The 13,770-nt window shown below is 43.0% G+C and overlaps 1 protein-coding gene across 3 annotated transcripts in view; it reads right to left on the reverse strand.

Annotated features, from left to right (window-relative positions):
- Nucleotides 1-13,770, reverse strand: part of LOC311016852 (band 4.1-like protein 1) — a 38,768-nt gene that overhangs the window by 9,567 nt on the left and 15,431 nt on the right. For all 3 annotated transcript variants that reach the window (XM_084014841.1, XM_084014842.1, XM_084014843.1), the window contains exons 2-13: nucleotides 12,565-12,654; nucleotides 12,085-12,234; nucleotides 7,848-7,952; nucleotides 6,935-6,977; nucleotides 6,662-6,737; nucleotides 5,498-5,716; nucleotides 5,303-5,390; nucleotides 5,056-5,208; nucleotides 3,725-3,822; nucleotides 1,458-1,633; nucleotides 1,135-1,364; nucleotides 695-733 (exon numbers count right to left, since the gene is read on the reverse strand). In XM_084014841.1, the coding sequence (XP_083870967.1) occupies nucleotides 695-733; nucleotides 1,135-1,364; nucleotides 1,458-1,633; nucleotides 3,725-3,822; nucleotides 5,056-5,208; nucleotides 5,303-5,390; nucleotides 5,498-5,716; nucleotides 6,662-6,737; nucleotides 6,935-6,977; nucleotides 7,848-7,952; nucleotides 12,085-12,234; nucleotides 12,565-12,636 (1,449 nt within the window). In that variant the 5' untranslated portion in view covers nucleotides 12,637-12,654. The remainder of the gene's footprint in view (nucleotides 1-694; nucleotides 734-1,134; nucleotides 1,365-1,457; nucleotides 1,634-3,724; nucleotides 3,823-5,055; nucleotides 5,209-5,302; nucleotides 5,391-5,497; nucleotides 5,717-6,661; nucleotides 6,738-6,934; nucleotides 6,978-7,847; nucleotides 7,953-12,084; nucleotides 12,235-12,564; nucleotides 12,655-13,770) is intronic.

Here is a 13,770-nt window from a genome sequence, read left to right on the forward strand (position 1 = left end):
GGGTTTAGTGAGAAGGCATTACAAATGAACCCTTTAGTGACTAATACAAGGCCAATTTCTCCTGCCACAAATAACAAACCTGCAGGATTAATAAAAGACTTAATACACTGGAATCATCTTGACCATATATAAATAAAATACAAGATTAATTTGTGCATCTTTAGCCAGTTTTGCATAAACATGACTTTAAAATAATGATGACTGAAATGAGCTACTGGTACTTTTGCACGTCTCAGCTGGAGTACCAGGAGACTTGCCAACTGGGGAGCCACTGATTCACTGAATGAGTGCTTCAGGGCCGTCTGTTTATCCTGCTAATAACAATCACAACCTCTAATTTCACACTGGGACACAATAAAGATGTGTTGACAATTGCAATATTCCCATAGATTCAGTCACTCTGGATAAGAGCTTTATCTATTTTTTTCCAGTCTGCAGACATAAAAAAAAGGGCAAATGAAGAGCCTTAATAAATCCAAAGATAAACAATTTGTGTCTATTCGTTCGAAGATCGATTCATGCAGTTTCCACGGATTACACTCAGAATCCTGGAAATCATGACACGGAAAAAGAGACAACATTCCCTCTGTGGACAAACACTCACACAAAGGATTGTGTTTAACAGACACAGAGTGCAGGTGCATGACCTAGTCCAGACTACACAGACAGACAGCGAGGTCCAAGGCCAAAATACCTCTGGTTTCGAGTCTACGGGCGAGCTATCCTCCTCACCCTGCAGGAGAGGACGAGGTGGACGACAGAGAGGTCAGAGAGAAGAAAAAGGAAGTTAGCAGAGTGTGTTCTCGTTAGAGGCGGGATGCTGGGTGGAAAAATATCATAGTGAGGAGCCTTTTGAGTACGGCATGGGAGCGGGAAATAGGAGAGAGGTGAGAAAAAGTAGTGATGGAGATTATAGCCTTAAATGAAAAGAAATGTGGAAGAGAATGATGAGTATTAGTCAGAAGTTCATGAGGGATTTGGGGACAAACTGTGTATTTTCTCAAACTGCTTTTGTGTGTTTCCTTGTCAGGCAGTATCTCAATAATCAGGTGAGTCATTTAAATTCAAATTCATATGAACTTGTAGCTTCTTTTAACTGCTATGCATGTTTTTTGAACATATCTCTGCTTTTACCTTGCAGTCCAAAGCCTTGGTGGGCGTCCAAGTATGCCTCTGAACATGATCTTGGTCCTGACCGTCTTGCTGGTCCAGCTCCTGATCCGTGTCCTGGTCCTGATAGTGGTACTGATCGTGCTCCAGGTCCAGGCTGCCCTCTTGGTCCAGGTCTTCTCTGGACATGAACTGTGTGCGTTCGCTGGAGCTTCGCTGGGACAGCTGGTCCATGCTGTAGCCGAGAGCCGAGGCTGCCGCAGCGCGACGGGAGGAGAAACGCGTCACAACATCATCGAGGAAATATAGGTGAAGCTATACGATGGGGAAATGGCCCGGGTCCTTACCTCCATCAATGCTTCGGGGCAGCATGTACCTCTTGCTAACAGACCGATCAAAGGTTGGGGCCGGCCTGTCAATCAGAGCACTGGCCTGTCTGGTCTGGGCTTGGGTTCGTCCACTGTAGCGGAACTTGGAGCCGATCACCAGGAAGCCCTTGGGAGGTGGCTCCGGGGAAACCAACCTGCAGGAAGGTCAGGTTGTGTAAATCTACCACAAATACTCCAATTCTGCACCTAACTGAATGTTTTCACTGAATTACACTGTTTAGAATCGGGGGGTTATGATACTGCTCCCTAATTTCTTACTTATTTCCTGAAAATAACTACAGGCTGTAATTCGGTAGGGGGAAAGGAACAGTTTTCAGATAAATGTCATTTTAAAAGTTACAAACAGAAACTAATAATGATCAACAACTCATGTGCTCTATCGATACGAGGTATTAGTTTGAATGTTTCACTTTGACCTGTCAGTTGGGTTAAAAGTAACACAACGGTATGAATTTAATTGTTTATTGTTCTTCTTTTTATTAAAAATGTCAGACAGTGTCCTTGCCAATATGTCATCGCAAACATATTATAGCTTTTATCTTAACAAAAAATATTACATTCCATTTTCAATTCCATCAAATGTATCAACAATATGACTTTAAAGAAAACAGCATTGATCAGATTTAGGCCACTTCATTGACTATAACACATTGCATCACTAGCATAAAGTGTGACAGATGACAGTTGACCTTTATTGTTATATTATTTCATGTTTTTTGCCTTGGCTTCTGCCGCCTGATCACCACCTCTCCTGTCATTACACATCATATCATTCTCCCCTGACTTCAGTGATCAGCTCATTCCCCTCACCTGAGCTTCCCCGCCCATTTGCACACCTGCTCCTCATGACCCTCATCAGACACCAGCTCTTATACCGGCCCAGATTCACTCACTGTCTAGTGTCCCTTCACCTGTTTAGTCCTGCCTGACACCTTACTTGTAGACCAGTTGAGAGATGTTGGACAAAATACAAGGATTTGGGATATTCTACTGCTTCTGAATACTTCTTTAAGTCGTTACACCAGCACATGGCTAACGGGACCAGAGCAGACAAAAGAGACACTGCATTTAAGGTTCTCCAGATGTATTCTGCTGGTGAAATATGGCATATGTAGGAATTGATAAATGCTGTAACACACACAGTGTGACCACATTAGCAGCAGTGTGGAAAAAAATGCTGATAATTACTGTGAAGGGATTTCACTTTGTTACTTTTGTCCGAACAGTTAAAACTCGACTTAGTGAAATACTTAAAAATTCTGACAACGTGAAACGTCAGGATGTGTCAAAGCACTAAATAATCTGTCAATAGACGATGACGCATGAAAGAATAATTCAAATGTGTCAGAATTTACTTTCCGCGATCCAAAACAGCATGGCCCTGGGAGAAAATAATCACATTACGCTTGGACTGGCTCTCCCCTAATAATTATAGAGAAAATAAGATACAGATCTTAAACTATGATTTGAGCTGGCCCCCGCCCAAAGGAAACAAAACTTGCCAGCACCTTGAAACCTTTATTGTCGTGAGGTTGCTAGTGGAGACTCCACTGGAAAATATTGTGCCGCCAAGTCTATAAACCACATCGTGTAAATTTGACACTTGATGTAATAATTTACATGTTTGTATGGATTACAGAAGGACTATTAGATGTTAATTTGGGAGGTTTTTGAGGGGCTGGTGGGCAGATTTTGTTACAGAGGCAGGCTAGTTAAGCTAAGCTAACCATTACCTGGATTTAGCTTTATGTTGGCCATACAAACATGGAAGTGATATGAATCTTCTTCCCTTAGTTTAGGATCTGACATAAGTTCATTTAAACCCAGGAAAATAACCAGTTCACATGGGAAACTTTATACTAAGTATTGAATTGTATGCTAAACTTTAGATGACCTGCTGTGCACCGCCTTAACGACTCCCTTGCTGATGATAGGAATGAATGGGAGTTAATTAATTAGAAGTCTACCAACTCATTTGTGTCTCCATTTAATCTAAAGTTAGTAGCAAATGACCAGAAATCAGGAACCTCCCTAAGAATATACAGTTGCATATCGTATCTGTTCTCTTCAAGTAAATTATACAAAGACCCATGTTTATGTACTTATTAGTGTTGAAGGATTGCTCCATTGTGCAAAGTGTTAACAGTGCATGCAGGGTGCAATGACAACAGTGCAGGAAAAAAAAGGTGTGTGTCTGTCTGTGTGTCCGAGTTATCAGATCCTACCTGAAGAAGGTGTGATGCTCAATGCAGACCTTCCACAGTCGCTTCGAGGCCCGGTGGTTGGGCAGCTTGAAGCCTATGGTGCTCTCAAACTGTTCATACTGAGCGGTGAAGGGAAAGGGAGGAGGTGGTGGTGGAGGGGCGGTGAACAAGAACAGGGGAGTGAAGGGGAGCATGTGCGGGGGAGAGATGGAGGGATGGCGTTTTGTGTTTACACCGCAGCAGTGGACAAGTCAATGCTGTTTTTCTGTTTACTCGTAAGAAAACGGTTCTCGCGCTGCCGCGTCAGGTGGATTTTTACATCTCAAATTAGCCGTTCGTGCACTCGCTCCATCAGATGTTCAGCGGTGTGCTGCTTTCAAATCAATAGGTTATTAGCAATATAACAGGCCTTCAAACATTAGGAGTAGTTTACAACAAAATGGGTTTGGGACAACAATGGTGACCCTGCAAGCAAATTTGGAGTGACAGCTGACTTAAAGGCAGAGTAGGTCAATTGGAAAAACCACAGACTTTGACTTTGAACGCATCGCCGAACCAAAAAAGTCCTGCCCCCTACGTTCAGACCTCTGAGTCCTGCCACGGCCACAGATGACCTTTTTTATTTGTTCATGTCAGAGCATTTAATTTATTCATTGCTATCGCTATGTTATGAGGATTTCAAGTAATATAACAGAAAGTGGTTCTGAATAGAATCACCTACTCAACCTTTAAGAAGAAAGACTTGCAGATTGAAGCATGTGAACGGAACGGCCTTGGTATTCACTACGAAGAGGCCAATGTCTGTTTAACAGCAGATGTAAAACAAACTGCAGTTACCCTGAAGGCCCGAGAATGATGGAGAAAAGAAATCCTAATAATTTTAGGGAGCGAGCATAATCCTTGATGAAAGTGCAAATCCTTATGACTGGCTAATCAGGCTTTTAAAGTCACCGCAGAGAAAGAGAAGACAGAGGAGGAGAATAAATACATGACCTATCCGTCTCATCTCTTAGAACAGTATCTCTGAGGGCTAAAAATAATGTCTTCCGTCAGTTGTCACACGGTTTGCCGCAGCTGGATCTCAGAAGTAACACTTCAAAACCATGAAATGACTATTTATGCCGTTTGGGACGAGTCAAGAGAGACAACGTTGTCTTTTTAACAACTGTGAAACCATGAAATAGAAATTTGGAGTTGGCTCTTCACCAAATGATCCTTCATTTCAGTGTTCGCCCGTTCTGCCAGAATGAAAGAATACCATGAGCTGTTCCAGTGGGAATGTGTTGGCAATAATTGCACAGTGAATGCCAAGCAAAGTGCCTGAGACAAGTTAATGACACGTTTTGATTTACCTCTCCTGGGCGGATCTTGATGTAGAAGTTACTTCTCTTATAGGAGATCTTGAGGATTTTTGGCCAGGCGAAGCGGTTGATCCTTAGACGGTCTCGGTAGATGAGCAGACCGTTGGCGCTGACTCCGAGCATGATGTCAATGCCTTCTGAGTCCTGAAGAACGCAGGCGTTGAGCAAGAGTGAACCTCACATAAACAATGTGTGGATGGATAAACAGGTTGGGAGTACCTAAGCTTTATCTCTCTACCTTAGCATGATGCAGGTCCACTCCGTACATTGAGAGCTTCTTGGCATTTTCTAGAAAGTTCACCTCCGCCTCTGCTGGACTCATTCCCCTACGATAGGAATCACCACACGTGATTCATCACATCTTTCATACCCATGCTACAACTAAAAAATACCAGCATTTGCCATTATCCTCACGGTGATATAATCCTCTGACCTGTAGTTGTGGTGCAGCTCCATCACTCGTTCCTCCAGCTCGCGTGTCTGGTTGGGTGCGAAGCGAAAGTCGTTGACGTAGTCCGGGCCGTGTTCCTCCGACTCGTAGTCTCCCAGTTCGGCCTGGACGGTGTAGGAGCCCAGAAGGGCGTGGGTGACGAACGAGCAGGGCAGGCGTCCGGACAGGATGTCGTCCCTCAGCTGCAGGCAAAGGTAGTACCTAGAGAAAGGAAGGAGGTGGAGGCACAAACGCTGCTCTTCAATCATCTCCGTCAGCAGGAAACATCTTAACAGCATCTTAACAGACTTAACAGCAGTGCGAGTTGGGTGGCTCTATAGAACAGCACTGTCTGTATGTCTGAATTTCATTCATTTCATTTCATCAGATGAAAATTTGGATTTGACCAATTGTGGTCAATGACCAAATACCTCAAAATGCTATACACTGATTAACTCTCTCATATGCTGATAACATGGATGATCTATAATCTAGGAGGTAGCTCTATGTTTATATCTGCAATGATCCAAAATTCACTGGAACTTGGCCTTTTGTCGAGAATACTATCTTCAGCTTGGCCTTCAAAACTCCATCATTCCTGCAGGGCTCCATCGTAGTTCCATTTTAACCGACAGTCAGCCTCTTGTCAGAAATATGGCCGAGCACATTTTGACAGGCATCTTTTATTAACTCCCCAACTGCACATGTTGAAGTGATATCTGGCTCTTTTTTTATTATGGATGTTTTGTGAATTGTTAATTTAGTTACTACACCACACTATAAGCTTGAGTGTCTGAAGCGAATGTCTTACTACTATAACATTCTAGCTGTTGTCTGTTCAAGTAACCTACAATAGTGTATTCAGAACTTCCTATGTTGATTAACTCGTCACTGGTGACACGGGGGAGTTTCTTCCTGGTACTTTAATTTGACAGCTAGCTAGTCTAAACCTCAGTCTTATTTTTAATGTACCAAACTAATTCGTTCTGACAAGATTGTTTGTTTAACTATTCGTCATCATTCTGTTTTCACAGTTTCACAACATCCTCCAAAGACTTGTCCCTACATGTCCCTTGTATAAAACCCTGTCGAAACGAAAATATCCTCGAGACAAGTCGAGATATTAGCTCCAGACAACCGTTTAGGTGTTGACGTATTCACACCTACCTGGTGATGTCTTCAATAAGAACAGACGGGTCTGGAGGGTAGAACTTGACAGAAAATCCAAAGAGCCAGGATCCAACTGTGGGAAAAACCACCAGAGAGGTTGTTTTGCAAAGGACTGCTGTGTGTGTGTGTGTGTGTGTGTGTGTGTGTGTGTGTGTGTGTGTGTGTGTGTGTGTGTGTGTGTGTGTGTGTGTGTGTGTGTGTGTGTGTGTGCATGTGTGTGTGTGCATGTGTGTGTGTTTGTTTGACTGTGTGTGTGTATATAGCACTTACCCCGAATTTGCTTCTTAATCTCTTTGGAAGGATCCAACCAATGCTGAGAGAAAAGAAAAAAGAAAAGAAAGAAAAGAAGAATGAGACAATCCCCTTTGAGAAATTCAACCCCAGAAAAATCATCCATATTCACATTTAGAGCCCTTTTAAGAAATGTACATCTGCTCTTACCTTTTTAAATCTATTCCCTATTTGAAAGCCGAATATATTCATACTACAAGAAAATGGATGACGGCTTCTTTAAACAGCGAACACATAAATATTGGGGCTATAAATGCCATTTGACCTCCCTGCTTAATGTCTCTGGAGCTTTCATGGTGCACCGTAGTCCCCGTGCACCGTTTTTAAAAGGCCATATTGTCTAATCACATATTAAAAGGTCAAAGGCCATGTATGCCACCTACAGTCTGGAAGTGGTTAAGTGCTGTTAAAAGGGCAACCAGGGACTCACAGCTTTATAACACCTGGAAAAACAGTCTGGCTGAAAGGTTGGTTGACATTTAATCTGAAGCCAGAGACAAAAAGTAAAAAAAAGGATATAATCTATTAAAAGCAAGTATAAAGAAACATGATAAATGTGCTGTCAACTCATATATTTGGCCTTGGACTAAAGTGATTCAACACATAAGGACCAACATCGCCCAGAACTAAAGTTTCTTGCACAGAACAAAAGTTTCAACAAATATTTATATTATATTATATTTTATTTAATGGGTGTGTACGTCAGAAGTCTTCACACAAGCCGATTCAACATAGTTTCTAATTGGAGACAAAACGGGTGTCCTATGTTTGCTTTTGCCTTGAGCTGCAAAGATTCAGATCATAGAGTACATGTTTGACTTCCTCAAGTTCATTAAGATATCTTAAAGCATGTGTATGTGCATCTTTGTGTTTCTGTGTGTCTGTTACTGACCTTGGCGCTGTCCGTGTCCTGGAAAGTCAGGCCAAAGTAGTCTCTCTCCAGCAGGTTCAGATGGCCACACACCATATCCAGCAGGGTCTGGCCCCTGGCAAATTTCTGCCAAGCACACACACACACACACACACACACATGAACACAAACACAAACATATAACACAACGAGTGGGCAGCTGAAACAGTGCAGGTTCGTATCATAAATATTCGTAATAATAATAGTAATGCAATAAAGATGGATAAGGCTGTGGGGGGTGTCTGCTGGGCTCCTACTTGAGAACCATACAGTATAACTGCAATGTCCCTGGTTCACCCTCGTTGCATGTCATTGCCTTCTTTCTCTCCCCATATTTCTATCCACAAAATGCAAAGAAAAAAGAACAAGATATTTGTAGAAAGGTTTATGTTTAGCTGGGCATTATTTGAGTGGAGACAATAATGCATCTTCTTTATTCATATTTCATAGCACAAAGGAGTCCAAAAAAGAAATGTGTGACATAAAAAAATCCTGCCTCCAGTCTGTCCTCTCCCTGTCGAGCGGGAGGGGCTCCACTCTGTATGCCCATATAAGGGGAGGAAATGAATCTCGCATCAGTGGCGTCTCGAAAGACCACACCTTTTTTCTATCCAGCCCTTCGGCGCTGAAAACAAGGCCTCTGTGGGATTCACAGACGGCCTTGGCAAAATGCTATCTCCTCAGACACACACACACACACACCATCTCCTAGGGAAACCTGGCTCCTATGGCGACAAGGCAACCAAGCAGCTGTTACCATAGAAACAGAAGTAATAGGTCCCTTCTGCATGTGCATGTGCCCTCTCACTTCATCTCTGGCTACTATGAGGCCACCACAGAGCTTTGTTCAGCGCTACAGCCGACATTATTTTTAAATATTTAAACTACAAATAGACCGATTAACTCATCATTATAAAGTGATCCGTCACTCAGTCAAATTAATGGCAGTGAGAGAATAACGCTGATTAACACACAGAGGCTGCAGGTTTTTTGGGGGGGAGTTTATTTGATTTTGAAAATGAAATTGTACAACACATCTCAGGTGATCCCCCCAAGCATGGCAACCAATTCAGGAGCCACTGATGAGATTTCTTTGTCGCTCAATTGCTCCAATCATATTTCTTTAGCTTGTTCTGTGGGCTGATTGTGTTATAGCAGCCATTCGGTGTAATCCTAGAAATCCATTTTGCTGATCGCCTCGCCCATGCAAACAAGATGAGGAGAGACAGCGTGTGTGTGTGTGTGTGTGTGTGTGTGTGTGTGTGTGCTGGCCGAGGAGCAAGTAAGACTTAGTCACTTTAACTAATGCAAGTGGATGGATGGAATCAATAACTAGAGAAAAGCTGTAGAGGTAAAGTTTGAGTTGGTGTAGCTTCTATTGAGTCTTTGTTGTATTGTGAAGTGAAACGAATGACCAACAATGCTACCACAGAACAATGTCAGCAGTTAAGGAGAAGTGATTTGGCATTGCACACAAAATTAGACAAATGGCAAAAGACAGATTTGTTTTTAAATGTCCAAATTAAAGCAGCAGAGGCCAAATTAACCTGACTTCCATTTCCTGTGAAGCTTACCAATAGAGATCATGTTATATCAAAATATTTAATTAGACCTGCTGATAAATGTCCATATCTTTCAAATCCATCAACCTCAGTTTGCAATACAGACTTTCTGTTATGCATTTAAAACCTCGGCTGAGAAGACGAATAAACAGTGTCGTATCACATTCAAGGCTTGTGAATGCAATCAACATGTTTCTGGTTCCAGGGTGATTTTTTTTATAGGAACATGATCACTTTGTTTATTTGTGAATTCGACTCCCTTTTGCTGAAGTATTGACAAGCTGCTTTTACATTGTGAAGGCGTGTAGGAGAAAGTTGTACTCCAGTGTTGGCAAGTTTACATTCATGTTCTCTGGAAACTGAACTCACTTGAACCTTCGGAGGTCTGCAGCTGGCTGCAACATGTCCGATGTGTGCTGTTGGAATAATGCTGAATATACCGTAGATAAAGGGATGTTATCATTATTTAAGACGGCCGAGCCTGGTCCCGGGGTCATGAATCTTTTATTTGTTTTTAACCACATGAATTTCACATATATAGAGTTAGTGGTTTCCTCTCAGGAGGCACTTTGAATGTAACCGGGCACTCTGGATTGCAGGTTTAAAGCTTTTTAATCCTGCTCATAGGGAGACGTATCAATTGCCCCACTTTTCACTGCACGGTTGTTGCTGCTTTCCAAGAGAAAATCTATGAAAAATGATTTGGATTTTGGTCGTAGATATCACAGGTTTGTATGACCAATATCAGATTACTAATGAGTAAAAGAAGTGCATTTGTACAGGACGGACTGAGGATGAATGAACAATTATTTTCATTATTTCTATCACTGTTTGAATGAAGCACTGAAATATCAGACACGGAATGCTTTGCAGACCACAAACCGCTCTGCCTCTGCAATAAAATGGAAACTCATACGGTCATGTGGTTAACCAGCAGAAATGAATGAAGGTTGGAAATGAACGATAGAATTGTACGGCGCTGCAGAAAAAGAAATTCCATTCAGGCAAAGTTGTATCTTCATAAAATATGGGTCCTCAGAATGCTTTTAAAACACAGATGTTTCATTAAAGAGTTTGTTCATTAATAGTATCACCATCAAGCTCAATATTTAATGTGAGCCAAACATCAACAGGAGGCTCCTGCAGCCTCTCTTTGTTTTTATCATCAGGGCACGCTCAGTGGACATCATGACCGCCATTAAAGCAATGATATCACTGCATTCATTATTGTGTCCCCCTCTTTTTTTTCATTGCACACAAACAGTGATATACACACTCGCATGCATACTACAGTACACAAGCTCCCCATCCTTGTCTCCATCTCCTCCCCCGACTCCCTTCATCTTTCTTCCACCCCCATTCTATTTTCGTTCTCCCGGTCAAACACAAGAGCACTCATCCGTCAACCGTATGGATTTCCTGTCAAAGTCCAATACCCCTAGTGTCACCGGCCAGGTGACATGAAGCAATGTGTGCGCGTGCACGAGAGCGTAATCACGCCAGGGGCGGAGCCGAGTTGAAGGAGAGTGTGTGCGCGACGCCTCGGTCACTACCCCCGACATATTTCCCTCCTCTCGGAAGTATAAAATGGGAGGTCATCATTCTCTTCACACATCACACTCCATCAGCAGCAGCCAATGAGGTTCCAGCGCTGGCTTTAATGTGGTTCACCTCTGTAAGTCCTGGCCAGGATCTCCCTCTGGTGGAACGCCCCCTTCCACATCCCTCGCTCTACCTCAACAGTCACTCCAGATTAATTTCCGGTAAATGTTCGACCACGCTGGGTCTGCTGTGAAATTCAAATCAGTCGCCTGTTTACAAACACAAAGGGCTCCGGAGTCACGTTTGGTGGATGCCGAGGATTGCTCATCCGAGCTTTTCCATCCCCCACACAGCGGAGCTCGCCTTACCTCGCTCCACCCGTCACTCGCCCCCTCTGTGAGAACAGCAAACTGAATTGCCTGACTCAGTGGCGTCGGAGAGAATAAGGTGCACCGTGGTGTGCCGAGTCAAGGGCTCTGTTCAAAGGAGGGAGATGTAAACCATTTTCCTAAAACGCTGCGTTCCTGGTCAACCTGCACAGCCAGATATGAACATTTGAAGCTGGTGTACAATTTTTGCTGTCGAAATAGCCACGCTGTGTTTTTAATAGCACTGCAAAACAACATTTTCAAAATCATTATTTCTAATTATGTTTCTGCATGTTTGCAGAATTCAATCCGGGTGTTTTTTTCATAGGTTGCTAATGATAATTTCCTACCATCCTGTATTTTCAAAATTATTCCCGGAACAATTTTCATGAACAGATCTGTGATTATGAGGAGTTAGCCACGCAGGACGTGAAGTAGGCTGTTCCATATAGTCTAGGATCAGGGTTACACAGGAACAGTTGTGATAGATTATCTAGTACGTTGAATCTGGAGATAAATGTTAAAGGAGTGAAGTTTCCATCCATATGTGGAGCAAATTTGAACCAAATTTCCAGAATGAATGCACATTTCATCCGTCAGGGAGCAAGATGTTATTACTACTGATACAAATTATGTGAAAATTATGTATAAAAGACACATGAAGTGACACATAATCTTAGTCACTTTCACACGGCTTGATCAGTCATTTTCTCCATCTGTGATGACGAAAAAAAATGAGCAGCGTACCTCAACTCCAGCCTCGTAGTCTGAGCCGTCAAGTAGAGTGACTTTGACAGGCACGGTCTTGGGACGCTTGTTGGTTTTCTGGGGGGATCTGGAAGCTTTGCTGGGGGTCTTCTCTGAGCTATCATCCATGTCCCCCTGGTCCTCTCCAACCTGGGTAAGAGAAAATCCTTCCTCTAAGCATGAGAGCGTCAATTCACAATATCCCATCTTTCATTAAAATATTTGATTTATGACTGTCAAGAGGCATTATTTATTTGTCTCCCAAAGTGACTTGTCCAAAAATCTTTGATCATGTGTGGCAATCATCAAATGCATGATGTAGCTGATTCTGTAAGATGTTAATAAGTTAAGTTGCTGGCACAGGCAGGTGGGGGGGGGGGCTATCTGCCTTGCATATCAAACATGCTGGAAGGCCCCTGAATGATTCATAGGCCTGAGTGAAATGATCTACAGCTGCTGTGAGTTAAACAGCACTCCCACCTGATTGGTTCTCATGGCATCATCCTCCATTGCACTCTTCAATTCCCCAGCCAGAGCTGCCTCCGTTGTCATGGAAATGGATTGAGGGTCCTGCAACCACAGATGAACATATTAAGTTAACGTCAACAATTTTCCTGTCAAAAAAAAAACAGTGTTGAGTGTTTACTCCTGCTGTAAATGCAATCTTGCTATGGATTTGTGAGATGTGGGCAAAACACTTTCCCATCTGCACACAGCATACAAAACCAAAATGACCATTTGTATATGAATAACTGACCCTGTGTTACCTTGAATTCTTGAAAATGCAGCATTCTACAGCAACAGAACGACATCAACACATCTCACACACAACTCGCTGGTATAATTAAGTAAGTAAATAATTCTCATCTATCAGGTGTTAAATGAGACTTGGATTTCCCCGCATGAGTCACCACAAACACTCACTACTTCCCAAACACTCACTACTTCCCAAACACTCGCTACTTCCCAAACACTCACCACTTCCCAAACACTCACTACTTCCCAAACACTCGCTACTTCCCAAACACTCGCCACTTCCCAAACACTCGCCACTTCCCAAACACTCACTACTTCCCAAACACTCACCACTTCCCAAACACTCACCACTTCCCAAACACTCACTACTTCCCAAACACTCACCACTTCCCAAACACTCACCACTTCCCAAACACTCGCCACTTCCCAAACACTCACTACTTCCCAAACACTCGCTACTTCCCAAACACTCACCACTTCCCAAACACTCACCACTTCCCAAACACTCACTACTTCCCAAACACTCACCACTTCCCAAACACTCGCTACTTCCCAAACACCCACCACTTCCCAAACACTCACTACTTCCCAAACACTCACCACTTCCCAAAGATTTGCTACTTCCCAAACACTCACTACTTCCCAAACACTCACTACTTCCCAAACACTCACCACTTCCCATACATTCGCCACTTCCCAAACACTCGCCACTTCCCAAACACTCACTACTTCCCAAACACTCACCACTTCCCAAACACTCACAACTTCCCAAACACTCACCACTTCCCAAACACTCACTACTTCCCAAACACTCGCCACTTCCCAAACACTCGCCACTTCCCAAACACTCGCTACTTCCCAAACACTCGCCACTTCCCAAACACTCACCACTTCCCAAACACTTGCCACTTCTCAAACACTCACTACTTC

The sequence above is a fragment of the Eutrigla gurnardus genome, assembly GCF_963514095.1.
Source record: "Eutrigla gurnardus genome assembly, chromosome: 8".
NCBI classification, from domain to species: domain Eukaryota; kingdom Metazoa; phylum Chordata; class Actinopteri; order Perciformes; family Triglidae; genus Eutrigla; species Eutrigla gurnardus.